The sequence below is a fragment of the Oncorhynchus clarkii genome, chromosome 21 (genome assembly GCF_045791955.1).
Source record: "Oncorhynchus clarkii lewisi isolate Uvic-CL-2024 chromosome 21, UVic_Ocla_1.0, whole genome shotgun sequence".
NCBI lineage: Eukaryota > Metazoa > Chordata > Actinopteri > Salmoniformes > Salmonidae > Oncorhynchus > Oncorhynchus clarkii.
Genome location: NC_092167.1, coordinates 31,859,995 through 31,878,864, shown reverse-complemented (window position 1 = coordinate 31,878,864; position 18,870 = coordinate 31,859,995). Strand labels below are relative to the sequence as shown.

At 42.7% G+C, this 18,870-nt stretch overlaps 1 protein-coding gene and 1 non-coding gene across 2 annotated transcripts; both read left to right on the top strand.

The window, feature by feature from the left end:
• The first annotated feature begins 141 nt into the window (after positions 1-141).
• Positions 142-224, top strand: trnal-cag (transfer RNA leucine (anticodon CAG)). The gene has a single exon. It is a non-coding gene; the product is annotated as a tRNA-Leu (tRNA).
• Positions 225-3,560: 3,336 nt separating this feature from the next.
• On the top strand, positions 3,561-18,841 carry LOC139378893 (shootin-1-like). Its single transcript, XM_071121481.1, has 17 exons — positions 3,561-3,806; positions 4,742-4,791; positions 4,907-4,967; positions 5,179-5,273; positions 5,548-5,728; positions 6,021-6,118; positions 6,225-6,306; positions 6,410-6,504; positions 8,149-8,295; positions 9,842-9,995; positions 10,134-10,263; positions 10,481-10,539; positions 16,163-16,260; positions 16,374-16,403; positions 16,506-16,559; positions 16,893-17,067; positions 17,562-18,841. Exons 1-17 carry the CDS (start codon positions 3,773-3,775, stop codon positions 17,711-17,713), a joined length of 1,695 nt encoding a protein of 564 aa, XP_070977582.1. The 5' UTR covers positions 3,561-3,772; the 3' UTR covers positions 17,714-18,841.
• Positions 18,842-18,870: the final 29 nt, after the last annotated feature.

Sequence of the window (18,870 nt, the reverse complement as noted above, 5' to 3'; positions counted from 1 at the left end):
TTCTAGCAGAGACAGTCGCTAACATATGTTTTGATAACATAATGCCAATGTTCAGACTCTCAAAAGGATGAACAAACCCAGTGTTAAAACACGTGCTGATCAAAAGCAATCATGTTTGCAACATTTTGAAGAGATCGGTGTGTCAGGATGGCCGAGCGGTCTAAGGCGCTGCGTTCAGGTCGCAGTCTCCCCTGGAGGCGTGGGTTCGAATCCCACTTCTGACAATTACTTTTGCGCAAATTCTGAGAAAAGAGATAGAATGATAAAGCTAATTTCTCGTATTTCTTAACCTCTATTTGTTTCATTGCGCAACATTTATTCGTGTTACATAATCAACATAAAGATGAGAAATCAATCAAGTTCAGAATTATAATTAATTCATATTTTGTCTTGTGCAATAACTATTGCAATAATTGGTGTAGGCCAATATCTTCACCAGGCTGTCTGTCACGTTCTGACCATAGTTCTGTTATTTTATTATTTGTTTTAGTATGGTCAGGGCGTGAGTTGGGGTGGGCAGTCTGTTTGTTTTTCTATGTTGGTTTTTGTGTTCGGCCTAGTATGGTTCTCAATCAGAGGCAGGTGTCGTTAGTTGTCTCTGATTGAGAATCATACTTAGGTAGCCTGGGTTTCACTTTTGGTTATTGGGTGTTTGTTTCCGTGTGAGTGTGTTGGCCACACGGTACTGTGTCGGTTTTCGTTTTGTTCACATCGTTTATTGTTTTGTATTTCAGTGTTCAGTTCGTTTCTATTAAAAATCATCATGAACACTTACCACGCTGCGCTTTGGTCCTCCTCTCTTTCTCCCGAAGACGATCGTTGCACGGTCTGAATAAATGTTTGTATAGTTATTAATCTTATAATTCGTTTATTTGAACATATTGATGCAAAAAAGTATTTTCATATATATATTTTTATTTTACCTTTATTTAACTAGGCAAGTCAGTTATATATATATATATATATACTCCATGTTTCAATAAACAAAGATGTATAAATAAATAGTTATACAACTAACAAAAAACATCTGAAAACCGCAACAACGTGTATATTTATTTTGCAGCAATCAATGTAAATAGTCTTATTTTGTATGCAAAAATATTAGATGAGTTGGTCGAACAGCCTAATTGTAAAACTAAATTTTTTTATGGAACTTCTAGAAATTGGCCATGGACAACCTCTAACAATTGTTATAATGGCATGCCTTTTATCAACCACAAAGGTGTAGAACCATGAATAGTTCTGATCACCTTGTGATCCATCCAAAGCGATAACATTTTATTCAATGAATTCCATGATGGTTATGGCTTTAAAATAATGAATCGAATGTGTCACAATGGTTTGCTTTGATAAAAGATAGGTAATGCTCTAATGCATGGAATCAGTCTTTACAACGATTACAAAACGTACAAATAGGAGCGAAAAAGAACGGTGGGTGGGTCAGATTCTTTCGATTGACAATGTGTATGGGGGGGGGGGGGGGTAGGCTAATAGTGACTTTGTGACTGTATTCAACTGTGCTAGCCTTTCTTTGTGTTAAACGTTACCAACTCATTAGTGATTCAGGAAAAACATATAACAGTTTTTAATAACTAGCAGGTCAACTAAGGTCAGGCCTACACCTCACTATGCTCTCTCCACCTATTTGTTCCACATATTTGTTTATGCGCCCAGTAGTGCTCCACAAGTCTTTCCCTGGGATAATGTCCCCTGCTAATGCCAACAGACAGCCATGATATTATGTGACAATGTCACCTTTATCACCCTTCTGTAATTGATGTAACAAAGTGCCACGTATCCACGGTGACAGACAGATCTACAAGCCTGGGGGCCACGTATCCACGGTGACAGACAGATCTACAAGCCTGGGGGGGAGGGGGGCATCGTGATCAAAATCACATTTATCAAAACCATAAATGTTTGTTATTGATCTAGAAACCTATGTGTTAAAAAAACAAAACATTTTGGCACATTTACAATGGTTTGTAGTGTAAGAGATGGTTGCAATGCAGCTACGCTACCCAAGCCACTGCAATCCATTCTCACAAAAACCTCACAATAAAAACTCTCCCGGAGAGAACATAGGCTAAGTGCTGCAGCGTCCCACCACACCCAATCTCTCAGGATGGCGAATGAGACCATCCAACCAGTTTTAAAGTAGCGCCATGGGTCAGTCTATCAGTACTGGAAAATCATTCTACTGCTGAAAAGTATGACAGAGTCAGTACTGTTCTTTTTGGGTTGATTGTTGCTGAATTCAGTCTTTCCCTTCACAATGCTGGTATTTATTACACGTTGTTTTATTATTAATCCGAACATCAGGGCTGGAACTGAGGTCTCTGCCCTTACCAGATAGCCTGGTCCCTGTGAAGTTGTGTGCTGCTAAAAACAACAATAATGCTAAAAACAACAATATCCACTCTAGGGATTATGAATAAATAACATGGGGGAGAATAGTCTGAGTAATTGGTGTGTGTGTGTGTGTGTGTGTGTGTGTGTGTGTGTGTGTGTGTGTGTGTGTGTGTGTGTGTGTGTGTGTGTGTGAATAATTGAGGGTTCCTCTTCCCAATCTATGCCATGTCATTTCCAAGATGGTTTTTAAAAGTTTTTAATGGCAGATCTCTGTTAAGACTGCAAACAGAGGTCAAGGGTTGTGTCCCAAATAGCACCCTATCCCATATCTAGTGGACTACTTTTGACCAAAGCCCAATGGGTCAAGTTCAAAAGTAGTGCACTACATAGGGAATAAGGTGCCATTTGGTTCGCACACAATATGTTCCTCTACTGTAATATGAAGATACCAGGAATGGTTTCTCTTGACAGACACACTTTGATTTTACTGTAGATTTACAAAGACCGTGTCCCCGTTAGAGATGTCAACTGGAGTGCACAATTTCTTACTGAGGCTGGGGATACTTCAGGTGTTTAGTGGAAGAAGGTGATCTTTTAAGGACATGCAGAGATGTCATCGATGACAATGTTAGGATGGAAGAATTCAATGTAGTGGTCCTAACCTTAAAATGTGGACCTGTGTGGCTCAGTTGATAGAGCATGGTCCTCGCAACACCGAGGTTGTGGGTTTGACCTTCATGGGGAACCAGAAGAGGGGGGGGGGGGGGGGGGGATGGATGCACTCACCACTTTAAGTCGCTTTGGATAAGAGTGTCTGCTAAATAAGGGTTTCTTGGTCTGGGTTTTGCCCTAATACTACAAAGGTGATTCAAATAATCAAAACTTGATGATGAGTTGGTTATTTGAATCAGTTGCGTAGCGCTAGGGAAAAAAACAAAAACTTACATTCAGGAGGGGGGCCCCTGGACGGAGTTTGGGAAACCCTGTGCTAAATGACTAAAATATGCACAATTATAGTTTTTTCACTACTGGTATGAGTATGTTTGAACAACTCCCCGTCTTGTATCACTTCAAGTCAAGACTTTCGGTTCCCTTTCCTACACACTGGGGGTGTGTGTGTTTGTGGGAATGTGTGTGCTGGTCAAAGGCAGAGTAAGATCCTGAGTCAGAACAGAACAAGGAGACTGTTGTCAGGGAGTCAGAGAACCAGAGGCTATAGAGCCATAATCTATAGAACCAGAGGCTATAGAACCAGAGGCTGTAGAACCAGAGGCTACAGAACCAGAGGCTATAGAACCAGAGTCTATAGAACCTTAGGCTAGAACCAGAGGCTATAGAGCCATATGCTATAGAACCAAAGACTATAGAACCACAGGCAATAGAACCAGAGGTGAAAGAACCGGAGGCTAGCTGGGTAATCATGTCGTTCCAAGGGGAAAACAGCACTGCTGCAGGTGAGACTGTCAACGATTCAGGGGTATTATTAAACTGGTATATCAACCGGTCCAAATTCCATTCCTTACTTACAGCTTTTGTTGTTTGAAATTAGGTCTGCATTTGAGGGTAAATTAATGTGGTAGTGAGAAAGGTGTCATGGACTTATTTAGACAAACACTTAAGTGACTATCTGATATTTCATGTGAATTATGGAAATATTTCTGATATCCCTAACCTCGTGTAAAGCTTTGCTTGATGACGACAAAGCCTACCCATTATTGCAGGTACTGTATATGGCTAATGCGCAGGCCAGTCCCATAAACTACTGTATAGCCTATGTTCCATTTCAATGTTTTGCATAAAAGTAGCATGTTAACCTTTTTGGTAGGATATGTGTTAATAATGCTTCCATTAGTTATAATCCTGGGTGGTTATGGGAAAGGCATGGTTCAGATCCCTGTTCAAGTGAGACTTCCGGAATCTCTTCCTGTAATTCTCACAGAAGGTGGAGCTTCCTCTTTTAGGGCCTGTAAAGTGCTGCAGAAGTAAAAAAAATCTTAATTTGATCACCCTTTGCAGGAGAACTTTCCTGAAATGCAGGAGATGTTAAACTTGTAGTGTATTTGAGGTTTAAAAAGGCTTCTGGCGTATGTAATTTCCCACTTTGAAATTTCAGACTTGATTTTCCCATATGAAAACTGCATCATGCCATACTAAAATGTCCATTCATTTTAATCCACATAATAATTCACATTTCCTGTTGCTGCAGAATTATTTTTACTGCTGTAGCAAACTGGCTCAAATTAAGATCCAACATCTGTAGTGAAAACCTGACTCATTTGGTTTCGAATGTCGTTCTTCCTCATTTATTGACCACTTATTCATGATTCAGAGCTGTAATAACTGAACATTTTGTTTCTGTTCTGGAATAATTTTTTCTCCATTTTCTCAGCTTCGAGTGGAGAAAGCAGTTGCTCCTCTGAAGATGAAGGAGATATTCAGGTATCTTCAATAGCATCTGTGATGCCCCAGTGTTCCTCTATTTATGCAATAAAAAGTAAGTAAGATGTGACTGATTTCTCTGTTCATGTGTCTGTTTGTTTGATCTGTCCTGTAGTGTGAGATTCTGGAAAAGCAGAGGGATGAGGCCAGTCAGAAGCTGTCTGAGATGGAGGAAGGTGAGCTGCACCAGTCAACATCCTTGATTACATGGTGGGAGCTCAGCTTTCCAATGAAGCTTCCATAATGAGAATAAATGCGCACACATTGTAGGAGTCTATTCATCCAGCAGCCTAATACCAGCTTTCTCTCTCTCTCTCTCTCTCTTTCTCTCTCTCTCTCTCTCTCTCTCTCCACACTCCCATTGTCTCTCTCCCCCTCTCTCCTCAGTATCCTCTCAGCTGTTGAAGGAGATGGATGTTCTAGAGATGCAGTTCCAGATTGAACGCTCCTGCAGGGAGAGTGCAGAGGCCCTCGCTGTCAAGGTGGGGTGTATTGTGGTTACTGTAGTTCGTCATGCGACAGCGTTGGAACTCCAAAGAATGTCTCAGTGATGTCATCCACTGAACCAATCAGTGTCCCACTTGGGTGTGCAAGTTTTGTGCCAGCCCAGTACTAACACAGACAAGTCAGCTAATGATTAAGGGCTCAATGATTAGTTCATAAGTTGAATCACTACTAGGCGGGAATAAAAGCCTGCACGCCCTGTGGAATAAATAACACTGCTCTTAACAGATATCTTTCTCCTTGAACACAAAGGTGACAAAAGAGAACAAGGTTCTGAAGAGGAGGAGCCAAGCTCTGCTGCCACTCCTCCCTAAGCTTCCTGAATACATGGCCACCATGACCTTTGACCTGGAGTCTGACCAGGGGGTCGACCCCAACCCCGATGGCGACAGCGGTGAGGAGGCTGTGCTGCAAGGACAGGCACAGATCAGAGGTATAGAGACATTCTGAGATCCACCATACACAACAACTACCATCCCGAACACATACTGTATAATGTATGAACATGAGTGAGAGATACCAGTATGACAAGGAAATATAATTGAGATTTGAGAGGATTGTTTTTTGTACTTTTACCCGACCGACCAAGAAAATGTAAAGAGATATAAGATACCTGCTTATCTTCCTCTCTCACATTTCACTTTCTCTCTCCTTCTCCTCCTCTCTCTCCCCCTTTCTCGCTCTCTCTCCCCCACCCACCCTCTCTCTCACTCCATCATGGTCAGAGCTGCAGGCCTCAGTGGAACAGCTGCTGGGGGAGAAGATGCAGTTGTGTGAGCAGGTCGATTCACTGAAGAGAGAGCAGAGCCAGCTCGAAGAACAGGTAGATAGCTGTGTGTGTGTGTGTGTGTGTGTGTGTGTGTGTGTGTGTACTAAGTAAAACTTTATAAGTTTTTATTGTTTCCCACTCTTCTACATGTGCCACTCAGTTGGCCCTAGAGATTGGGGAGAAAGAGGCCATACTGAAGAAACTGTCCAAGCAGAACAAGAACATGAATAAGATGAAGAGAGGTGAGACCCCACTCAGACACATATCAGTGTTCCTGATGATATACGCTCCATTCACCTCATACCAAGGTCACATTCAATGTTTTATGTGTATGTGGGTCCGTAGTATCCCAGCTAGTGACAGAGGAGTTCACAGAGATCAGTCAGAAACTGGACCTGGAACAGGGTCTCAGACAGCACGCCGAGGTCTTCGCTCACCAGGTACACAACCCTGTGTTTCCGTTTGTGTATTTCATTTCTGTGCGTTTTGTGTACATGCGTATGTGTTTCCGTTTGTGTATTTCATTTCTGTGCGTTTTGTGTACATGCGCATGTGTTTCTGTTTTCTCAGTGTGTGTGTGTGTGCGTGCCAGTTTGCACCCATCTCACACTCCTATAGGTGGCATGCCATAGGAAGACAAAGAGCAGCAGTGGCCTAAACCAGGGCCCCGGGGGCAGTCCTAGTGAATGGAGGAGCATTGGACAGAGGGAGGGCATGGCTAATTCCTCACTTCCTCATTCAGACACTCACTTCCTCATTCAGACAGGGGGCATATTGTGGGGCGCGCGGGGAGGGAGGTGGGGTAGATACACCCATTCATTCTGTATTCATTAAAGAGGACAAATTAGCCAAACAAATACAAAGAGGTGTGAGAAGGAAGGGACACAGGGAGGCTGGTCACTTTGTAAACACACATATACACACACACACACACACACACAGCTCACGTTTCCCCAGCTGGCCCTGTTGTAAACAAAGGTGGCTATCTTTTCCTTCTATTTTTTTACGGGCGTCTAAGAGGACAACAAAAGTAGTCTCCCCTCTTGGAGCCCCCCCCCCCCCCCCCCGCTTTATAATGAGCACCCATCACGGCGGCAGTTTGAGAACGGGGACTATAGCTTTAAACACAACCCCGCCTTTAGCTTGACACTTTACATTGAATGCTGGCAATTGTCGCCTTTGTGCACGCTGTTCGCTATTTGCCAGACAGGCACATAATGGGACGCCTCGCAGGGATCCTTACCTGTGAAAAGGACCCCTACTGTTCTGAGACAACCACACAACTCAGCCCCCTTTACTCTTAATGCAATGCGAAGCATTATTTGTTTGATGGTGTGTGTGTGTGTGTGTGTGTGTGTGTATGAAGCCTCTATTTGTCTACTTTCACATGTTTTGAAAACACACTCCCCATTCATAGGTCTTCTCTCTCCGCATGTGTCGTGCTGCATAATAATGATGTGGGCCTCAAATAGGAAATAACTTAGCTAAGCATGTGTGTGTGTGTGTCTGTGCATGCGTGCGTGCATATTGTGTGGAAACCAGCAGCCCCTTTCCCTTGTCAAACAGCACTCCCTACTTGGTCCCTAGCTGTGTGAAAGTAGCCTTGTGCTATAGGGACTTTAGAGTGCTTACACCAGGGTAATTGGGAGTAAATATGGGACTGGTTGTTTTGTTAACTGTAATGATGATGTGTAGTCAAACACACAGATGACTGCTGTCGCGACACCTTCACTGTGTTCGACCTCGTGGGAGCCAAAAGTGAAAGTGACTCACGAACTTTCAATTCCTAAACTCACTGTCTCTGACTGTAACGGTTTTGTTAAACCTAGTTTCACTATCATTTGACCATTTACAGCTTCACATTACAGCTTTATCTATGCTGCTGGAAGGGAATTTGGCATCATTCTATATGGGATTCCATATTCATTTAATTTGACTTCATACCACCCCTTTCCACTAGTCATACCTCTGATGACTGTATGCTGGTCATAACTCTTGCACATCCAAAACAGAATATGAAAAAGCAAATGAATGATTGACAATTGATTGATTCATGATTGATGGATTGATTGACTGACTGGCAGGTGTTGGTGAAGCAGAAGGAGACCCAGAGACAGAGCATGGTGCAGCAGCAGAGTTCAGAGACCAGTCTCCAGCTCCAACATGCTCTGGAACAGGTGGCCCACATCAGCAGTACCCTACAGGAGATACAACGCTACTACCGAAACCAGGTAGATGGGGTTTGTGTGTGTGTGTGTGTGTGTGTGTGTGTGTGTGTGTGTGTGTGTGTGAGAGACAATGTTCGAGTCTCTTTGAAACTACAGTATATTAGGCCTCCTGAGTGGCACAGTGGTCTAAGGCACTGCATTGTAGTGTCACTACAGCCTGGGGTTCGATCACAACCGGCCGTGACCGTGAGTCCCATAAGGCGGCGCACAATTGGCCCAGAGTCATCCGGGTTTGGCTGGGGGGGGCTTTACTTGGCTCATTGCGCTCTAGCGACTCCTTGCGCCCGCAGGCTGACTTCAGTCATCAGTTGAACGGTGTTTCCTCTGACACATTGATGTGGCTGGCTTCCGGGTTAAGCCATGTTTTGGGGGACTCATGACTCGACCTTTGCCTCTGCCGAGCCTGTTGGGAGGTTGCATCGATGAGACAAGATTGTAATCACAAAAAGGGGGTAAAAAAAGAAACTACAGTATATTTGTTGGCGTATAATACCTGAGCAATGGATCTGAATAGGTTACATTTAAATGTATAGGTCTAGGTCTCCCGAGTGGCACAGCGGTCTAAGGCACTGCATCAAAGTGCTTGAGGCGTCACTACAGACTCGGGTTCGATCCTAGCCGGCTGTGACTGGGAGACCCATGAGGTGGCGCACTATTGGCCCAGCATTGTCTGGGTTAGGGGTGGGATTTCCTTGTGCCATTGCGCTCTAGCGACTCTTTATGGTGGGCCAGGCGCCTACAAGCTGACTTCAGTTGCCAGCTAAACAGTGTTTCCTCTGACAAATTAGTGCGGCTGGCTTCCAGGTTAATCGAGCAGTGCGGCTTGGCAGAGTCGTGTTTCAGAGGACGCATGGCTCTTGACCTTTGTGGTGGAATTATTGTAATCAAAAGAAGCGACTTTTAAGATTTCTTCAAAACAATCTTCATTATTTAATTACTGCAGTAATGGAGCTGGTTGGTAATCACCCCTGGAGGTGATCAATGAGAACTCAAAGAGCTGGTTTGAGCCACAGCATTTTATAGCAAAGTCCATCCTCCTTCAGTCTATATGACACGCAACAGATGTATGGAATGGGTCACAAGGTTTAGATTTGTATGAAAGATACTTATAATTCACAGCAGACAGTCTCTGCTGTAAAAACACGAGAACTCATTGTGTAGAGACCAGTGTCTGGCCCCCCAACTCCATACTGGAGCCATCTCTCCCTGGTACCATATAGAACAGAAACATTAACTCATGCTCTGGAATGTGGTATCCGCAAAGACATTGTAAATCTTCCAGAGGCCCATCCTCAGTAGAACACGCATAGATGAGCGTTCTAACAACCGCTTATTCTGTTGCATAAAACAACCACTTGATGCAATAACAGCATTATAACATAATCTTGTAATTTCCACCATACTTTCACCTCTCCCGAGTCCGTAGGGGAGTTGCAGCGATGGGACAAAACTGTAACTACCAATTGCGGAGAAAAAGGGGTAAAAGTACAACAAAACCTCAAAAATAGTCAGTAAGTCTAATACATGTCGCTGTACATGACTATCAAAGGTGGAACCGACAGAGTGTGCTCTGGAAGAGAGCAGTGTTCTGTCTGAGCTGCAATGTGTCAGAGGCCAACTGGAGAGCAGTGAGGAGGAGAGGAGGACCATGGACACCCAGCTCAGGGAGGCTCAGAACACTGTCACCCAGCTTCAGGGGGAAGGTACATTTACAGATGAAGTTTGGTCACAGTGAGCAGTTGAATTTCTCTTTGCCCCATTTTCAATATTCAAACAAATGCTATTTTACGTTATTCAAATATGACACACTTGTGGTTGGTGGTACTTTCTCTTCGTTTTAGTGAAACAGCTTGAGGATAGGCTGAAAGACGCAGAGAAAGACCTGGTTTCAGAAAAGGACAACTCAACCCCTGCACTACCTCCTCCTCCTCCACCACCCCTGCCCCCACCGTCCTCCAGTACTGCTGTTGAGTAGGTATTCTATATACTATAAATACATAACCACGATATTAGCTGGTAGAGGTATCCTATTTCAAACAACTTGAACTTACATTGAAAATGAAAACTTGTTGACCTTTGATACATAGCAAGGTGATGGTAATACCCATAGGTACATTTGATTAAATAATTTAGTTAATTTGATTAAACAAACAACTTTTGCAACACTTTCTCTTCTTCCTCTCTTCAGTCCCTTAGTTGTCCTTCGCAACAAGAGGAAGGAGTCAGCCAACAACATTGATAAGAATAGTGAGTGTTCTTACCATGTTATTATTACGCATTTCTACCCTCTTCGGAGGACAAAAATAAACTTTGTTAATATAGCTTTTTCTTTTGTTGTTACATGTACATTCTACACGCATTTTACATACATGGCACTTGTTTTTTGTAGATGCAGTAGTTACTGTCGTGACTTTACATTCATTAATCTGACGACTGTTATTTATTTAATCCACTAACTATGTTTAATTGTTACCCCATTAAATTAATCATGTAACAATTAAGTAATTAAGATTTGGGGCACCACGGAAGAAGTTGTTTAGAGAGTTACCATCTTCCAAATTAAACTCTATAAGGTCTTTACCTATAATGTTAATAAACAGCCATCTTATTAATCATTACCTCTTATCAAATACTCATTCTGAACGATCGTAACCTTCTTGGATCTGCAAAAACCCCAGACTTGCGCATTATTCAGTACTACACAAAGTGGTTTAATCATTTATTTACTAGCTAACTAAATAATAACAGAATACACACACACACTTACATGAGACAAAGGTCCCTAGTGGACTGACAAGATATGAAAGCTTGTTACAACATAGATGGAGAGGGGGGAGAGAGAGAAAAAGGACACTTATTGTACAGTCAAGGACTGTCTTCACATTAATCATATATCTTGCACACGAACCACCGCCCATTTGGAATAAGAAATTATGAATGTATTTACGTGTGAAATGCCTTTGTTCGTCGTTTATCTCGTCGGAACCAAACCTTCTCTGAAAGTTGTTCCAGCTATATGGCTCTGATTGTCCAAAAGGGATCTCCCCTCCCCTTTCCCGTTTTCTACTGTTGTTCACTCTGGACGATAACCAGCCATGTCGACAGTTCCCATTGGTGATGAACGTAGTAGGATAGTCTCACTTAGATGAGCTTTTCTCGATATTTGCCTTAAGAGAGCTATTCAGCTGTACCAGTGATTGTCTGAGGTGAGCTTCTCGACTCTTCCTCCTCGTGTTGGTATTCAGGATTCGGACCACGATGGACATGAGCTGCAACTCTTCGTCTCTCTGGTCCAAAGGAAGGTGAGTTCATTTCTTCACCTCGTGTTGAGATTCAAAGAGTCAACCATTCCAAACGTGCAGCTCTCCACCTCAAGTTTCCTGGTCTAAAGGTTGATTCTCTTTCAAGCCTTTATGCACTCTTAGTAAAAAGGGGCGTTCCGTCATTCTGACAAGCTGTCTGACCGCACTCGGGGCGTGGCTACTTAATGTGCAAAGAATATCAAAAACTATTATCTCATTAGAAAACTAAAATCACATTCCAATCTTATTAACACAAATACCTTCATCACTTTCATATGTGTTCACAACATATTGGATGAAAATGTAATAACATTACAAAATGAAAAACAATATGGCGTTTTCCATAGTTCCCCACTGACCATTTCCCACATTGTTATGTTAGAAATATTGTTCCATTATCACTTTTTGGATGTTTTGGGCGGGCAAAACTGTCTGTGAACAAAGACATTCCTTTGGTTAATACTAAAGAACAAGAGAGAGAGTCTCCCTCTCTTGTAATTTACGACCGAGTGTGAACGGTTGACGATCCAGCAGCTCCCCATTTCCCCTCTGTGGGAGAGAGAGAGGCCTGGTTACTGTCACAATCTCGTCCGTCTGACCTGACCCATTCTGATCCTCACAGGACAGTCATGACATTACATAGCAAGGATAAAGTAATTTGACATTTCTATATACTGTACATTGCATCTAGATAGATAGTACTTATTCATGATACATAGTTTTTTCAGTCCTAACTATTATAGAACATGAGCTTTTAAAACGCACCACTCAGCTACTCACAGTCCATCCCACCTATCTCCGTAAACCGGCCTCTTTAGATTTCACATCAATTTCAAACCTGTGTAAACACATAGTATCTACAGATTGTAAGTTAAAGATACTAAAAATATGATTATATTGTTGAGTGCTATTTGTTGGGTGATTTTAGGTAAATGATTCGATTTTTCAGCCATTCCTGAACCTGTGGCCAGATATCTACTGATTCTGTCTCTTCATAGCAACATTTGCAGAGCTAAGTTGGTTGTATGCCCCATAACATTCTGTTTGTGGCAAGAATATTGTATAATCATTTAAAATGAAAAACTACATTTTCAATCAAGCGTTGTTTTGCGTATTAGTTCATAAACCATGTGCACGGTTGAAAATCTCTTCCCAACTATTTTGCAACCTGTATGGCACCGCAGTCAACATTTTGGTCTGCAAGTAAAACTGGCATATATGTTTTTAGATACATAAAAAAAATTGGGGCAAATTTTGGTCTTTAATAAAGGGCAGACAAACAAGTTCCCTACCTTCTCTCCCGTCCACTTGGCTCCTCCATTTTTGCGGTAATGCTGCAATCAGTTGGTTGTAATTTTGGATAGAGCAAACATTTTCATATATGTTTGTTAACTGCACATGTGACATAACTCTACCTTTCTTATTCATAATATCATTACAAAGATATTTCCTTTTTTTATTTTTTATTTTTCCTTATAAATAATGTTTTATTGTTTTATAAATTATTATATTTGAATTTAACCATATTATTTGTTGTAATATTTGTTCTGTCTTTTCTGGAGGATGAAACTGGAATTGTAACCAGCTTTGTATGACTTGTTCCATTTTCAATTAACTGAAAGTGAGAGGTTGTAATCTGGATAAATGCAAAGTAGGACATTTTTGAACAAGGGGTGAGCAATGCTTACTCTACTGGAGAACCAGTTCAGGTTTAAGTATAATTTTTGTATTTTTAATTATTTATTTATTTTTAACGTTTATTTAACTTGGCAAGTCAGTTAAGAACAAATTCTTATTTACAATGACGGCCAACACCGGCCGAACCAGGACAACGCTGGGCCAATTGTGCGCCGCCCTATGGGACTCCCAATTACAGACAGTTGTGATACAGCTTGGATATGTATGACTGATGTTTTTAGTGAGAGGTTTAGTGCTTTCATAATTAATAATTTTATTATGAAAGCACTAAACTTTCTTCAACTTTCTGTTAAAATTGGTTGTAGTAAGTTCCTTGATTTTTTTAGGGATCTGAATACCGAGTCTGTCCACTTCACCGTCAGACCATTTTATTGGTAAAAAAACTACACAATAATGTAAAAGTTGTATTTTTATGCGATCCAATACGTAATATGGTACACTGATCATCGTTTGGTTGTAATCCAGAGAGGTTAGAAACATTATCTAGAATCTCTATGCGGCTGTGCAGGGATCACATTCACAAGGTCGCAGGGCCAGATATATAACCAAGATCCATACACAGAGAATGTGCTGACCAGCTAGTGTCTTCACTGATATTTTCAACCTCTCTCTGATCCAGTCTGTAATAACTACATGTTTCAAGCAAACCACCATTGTCCCTGTCCCTAAGAACACCAAGGTAACCTGTCTAAATAACTACTGCCCCATAGCACTCACATCTGTAGCCACGAAATGCTTTGAAAGGCTGGACATAACTCACATCAACACCATCATCCCAGAAACCCTGGACCCACTCCAATTTGCATAATGTCCAAACAGATCCACAGATGACGCAACCTCTATTGTACTCCACACTGCCCTTTCCCACCTGAACAAAAGGAACACCTACGTGAGAATGCTGTTCATTGACTACAGTGCAGCATTCAACACCATAGTACCCACCAAGCTCATCACTAAGCTAAGGACCCTGGCACTGAACACCTCCCTCTGCAACTGGATCCTTCCTGACAGACCGACCCCAGGTGGTGAAGGTAGGCAACAACACATTCGCCATGCTGACCCTCAACACGGGGACCCCTCAGGGGTGCGTGCTCAGTCCCCTCCTGTACTCTCTGTTCACCCACGACTGCATGGCCGTGCACGACTCCAACACCATCATTAAGTTTGCCGACAACACAACGGTGGTAGGCCTGATCACTGATGACAATAAGACAGCCTATAAGGAGGAGGTCAGAGACCTGGCAGTGTGGTGCCAGGGCAACAACCTCTCTATCAACGTGGGCAAGACGAAGGAGCTTATCGTGGACTGCAGGAAACGGAGGGCCGAACACGCCCCATTCACATCGATGGGGCTGTAGAGTGGGTCGAGAGCTTCAAGTTCCTCGGTGTCCACATCACTAAGGAGCTATCATGGACCAAACACATTTGTGATGAGGGCACAATAACGCCTCTTCTTCCTCAGGAGGCTGAAAATATGTGTCACGGGCCCTCAGATCCTCAAAAAGTTATTCAGCTGCACCATTGAGAGCATCTTGACTGGTTGCATCACTGCTTGGTATGGCAACTGCTCGGCACCTGACTGCAAGGCGCTACAGAGGGTAGTGCGTCGGCCCAGTACATCACTGGGGCCAAACTCTCTGCCTTCCAGGTCCTCTATACCAGAGGATGGTAAAACAAATGGTCAAGGACTCCAGCCACCAATGTCATAGAGAGTTCTTTCTGCTACCACACAGCAAGTGGTACCGGAGTGCCAAGTCTGTGACCAAAAGGCACCAGAACAGATTCTACACCCAAGCCATAAGAATGCTGAACAGTTAATCAAATGGCTACCCGCACAATTTACATTGACCCCCTCTGTAATGTTTTCATTTTACCCCCTTTTTTTCTCCCCAATTTCGTGATTACAGTCTTGTCTCATCGCTCCAACTCCAAAAACGGGCTTGGGAGAGGTGAAGCTCGAGTCATGCGTCCTCCGAAACATGACCCGCCAAGCCGCGCTTCTTAACACCCGCTCGCTTAACCCGGAAGCCAGCTGCACCAATGTGTCAGAGTATACACCGTTCATCTGACGACCGCAGTCAGCCTGCAGGCACCCGGCCCGCCACAAGGAGTTGCTAGAGTGCGATGAGTTAAGTGAAGTAATGTCCCCCCCGGCTAAACCCTCCCCTAACTCGGACTACGGTGGGCCAATTGTGCCCCACCCTATGGGACTCCCGGTCACGGCCAGTTGTGACACAGCCTGGGATCGAACCCAAGGCTGTTGGGACACCACAACACTGCGATGCAGTGCAGTAGACCGCTGCGCCAAAGATATTTCTTTATCTTGCACTGACTCTACGCTCCCACTCACACATACTGCACTGACACTCCAACACACACACTACATATGCTCAAACACACAGAACACCCACATGCATATTGACGCCACACACACACACTCACATATAGACAAACTTTCACACTTCACATACTTGGCTGCTACTCTGTTTATAATATATCCTGATTGCCAAGTCACTTTTACCTCTCCCCACATGTACATACTGTATTACCTCAATTACCTCGTACCCCTGCATATTGACTCAGTACTGGTACTACTTGCATATAGCCTCGTTATTGTTTTTATTGTGTTACCATTTCCTTTTTTATTTAGCAAATATTTGTCATACTTTTTAACTCTGCACTGCTGTGTAAGCAATTCACTGTAAAGTCTACACCTGTTGTATTCGGCACATGTGACCAATAACATTTGATTTGATTTTGATTTGATACTCAAGGCAGTTTTAGGAGGGAAATTAAGACCCTGGTTCTATTGTTCAACACAGCACAGCTCAAGTAGCCTATTCATTGTGTTGTGTCCCTTTCTCCAACAGAGCCAGATCCTACTTTGGACATGAAGACCCGAGCGGTGGATGCGATGATGGAGAGGATAAAGAAAGGCATTGTCCTGAGACCCACTCAGAGACCACAGGTAGGGCTAGATAATGCATGTATAAATCAATCAATCAATCATCAATCAACCAATCAATCATGCTATCTACAATTGCAGTGGTGAGACATCTGACATTTGGTCTCCTATTTCAGGTCGGATCAGAAGATGACTGTGCCTGGAGGGTGAGCACTTTTGATACCTTTCTTATTATAATAATTGTTATAAAAGACTATTGATTTATTTAATATTAAAATGCTTTTAATAAATGAATATTTCAATCACAGGACCAGAGGATTGAGAAGAGAAAGTCAGCCGTGCTGGAGCTGAAAGGAATGCTGGTAAGATGGGATCAGTTAAGAATTGGGAGTCCCATAGGGCAGCGCACAATTGGCCCAGTGTCGTCCGGGCTTGGCCGGTGTAGGCCGTCATTGTAAATAAGAATTTGTTCTTAACTGACTTGCCTAGTTAAATAAAGGTTAAATAAGAATGTCAACAACAACAACAAAAAATCTAAAAATGAAGGATTTTCAATTCTACAAGAGAATAGGTTGACGGGATTAATAATGTACCCTGATTGGTTTACTGTATTTTTGAATTCTTCTTTTCTTTGACCTGATTGGTTTAACCTCCTCCTCACCTATCCTGATTGTCTACTGTACTACCTCTACTAGGACACCATAAAGCACCAAGGCCACAGGAGGGCATGGTCACGGAATAGGTTCAGCCGAAACGTGGGGGAGGCAGAGCTACAGATGGTGCTACAGAGAAGGAGACGGGCCATGGCGGATGGACAGGACACCCTCAGCTCCGCCCCCTCCACTGCCATAACCCCTACCAAAATACAAGGTGCAGTAGCATCTCCATCCTTTGTTTTAGGGATTGGGGGACAGTCAGTCAGTTTGGGTTTTTAAGGGTTGCAGTGTCCTTTCTGGTTATTGTTTTGTCCACGGGCATTAAATTGATGGTACTACATTAAAAGATGGACTGGCCTGGTCGTGGATGGCTTGAAATGGTTTTAGGTCAAAGTTGGTTAAAGAGAAAGATTGATGCAGATGATAACAAACGAGGGACCAGGAGGACACATCATTAGCCTACCCAGGCTACGTTTAGACAAGCAGTCCAATTCAGATTTTTATTTTCACTACTTGGTCATTTGACCAATCAGATCAAATCTGAAAAAGATCTGATGTTAAAAAAGATGTGATCGATCAAAAGAAAAAAAAACTAAATTGGGCTGCCTTTCTAAACGCAGCCGTAGTAATGTTTTTCACTTACCTACAATATTTTAGATTTATTTATTTTTTGATAAAAAATTGCTTATATACCATGTCTTTCCCCCAGACCCCAGCCGGGCAGTCCAGCAGCAGGAGCACTTCCCTGGGCAGGAGAGAGTGGCAGCACCCCTGTACTCCGGAGGCTCCAGAAAAACAGAGAGAAGAGGAACTCCCATATCAGAGAATCAAAACTGATCATCTGCCAGGAGAACATCTGAAAGTTGGGAAAACGGATGACTAGTTTTGGGATACTGTACCACAGTGTTTCCCAAACCTCTCCTTGTGTACCCCCAGCTAGTCCACATATTTGATGTATATGTGGAACCTTTGCCTTTAATAATAATAGTAACTAAAATGTGAGTGGCTTGGGTTAAGGCTTGACCTTAATCTTTGGGTTTTGGAGACCCAAAGGGGTGTGCATTTCTGTTTTTGCCATAGCAGCACACTCCTGATTGAAATAATCCAAGCTTGGTGATGAGTTTATGACTTGAAACTGCTGTGCAGTGCTAGGGAAAACAATTACATTTGGATCACCAAGACCAGGATCAAGAAACACTAGGTTAAGGGTAGTAAAGCCAATGGCAAAGTCCTTTCTGTGGCAGTAAGAATGTAGGATATTCTACTTGTGCTGGGTGTGAGAAATAACCCATCCATGAATTTCTCTCAATTCACATTCAGTGTTGCAACGAGAAAAGCAAAGAGTGAGAAGAATGTGGTTCTGCATTGATGCTCTTATCGTGGAATTCTTGGTGCATTATTGTCCCGATGCTCTGAATACTTGTCTCTTTTTGTGTAGGGGTCACTTCACTCTAATACCTGCTATGCTTCAGCTGTGTAAAACAATAAATACTTCAAAGTGGAAATAATACAATATTTTATTCACATCATGCCTCAGTTGCCATTTGTAAATGGAAAGCACACATGCAGTACCAGTGAATGAAAAATACACATACCACCAGAAAATAATTTCTACTGTTTCTTTTGAAGAGTGGACAGCTACCTTTCCTCTCATTCTGCACTCTGGACCTCCTTGTAGCTAGAGACCTAGCGCCTTAATTAGCTCACACAACAGAGGAATTGTGTCGGCTGCCATTTAGGCACTTCATATACTTGGGTTGCCAAGGTGTTGTCGAGCTAAGAGCACTCAGGTGATCTTAAAGGTCCTCCAGCTTCTGAAAGTGTCTGAAATGGAGGCTGGATGGATGGCAGCTTTTTGAGTTCACACTTCCACACACCCCTGCTCTTTGGTAAAAGCATTTGAAAAGGATGGGATTACTTTCACACTTTGACACCATTTTAGTTTCTGCTGCACGCTGTTGTGTCATTATATATTTATTTAATTTGGCTCCTTTACTAGAAAGGTCTGCTTTTCACT

Coding starts and splice junctions, on each gene's coding strand:
- LOC139378893 (XM_071121481.1), top strand. CDS start 3,773: ATGTCGTTCCAAGGGGAAAACAGCACTGCTGCAG. Junction 3,807..4,741: donor GGAAAACAGCACTGCTGCAG/GTGAGACTGTCA, acceptor CCATTTTCTCAG/CTTCGAGTGGAGAAAGCAGT. Junction 16,261..16,373: donor GACCCACTCAGAGACCACAG/GTAGGGCTAGAT, acceptor CTCCTATTTCAG/GTCGGATCAGAAGATGACTG.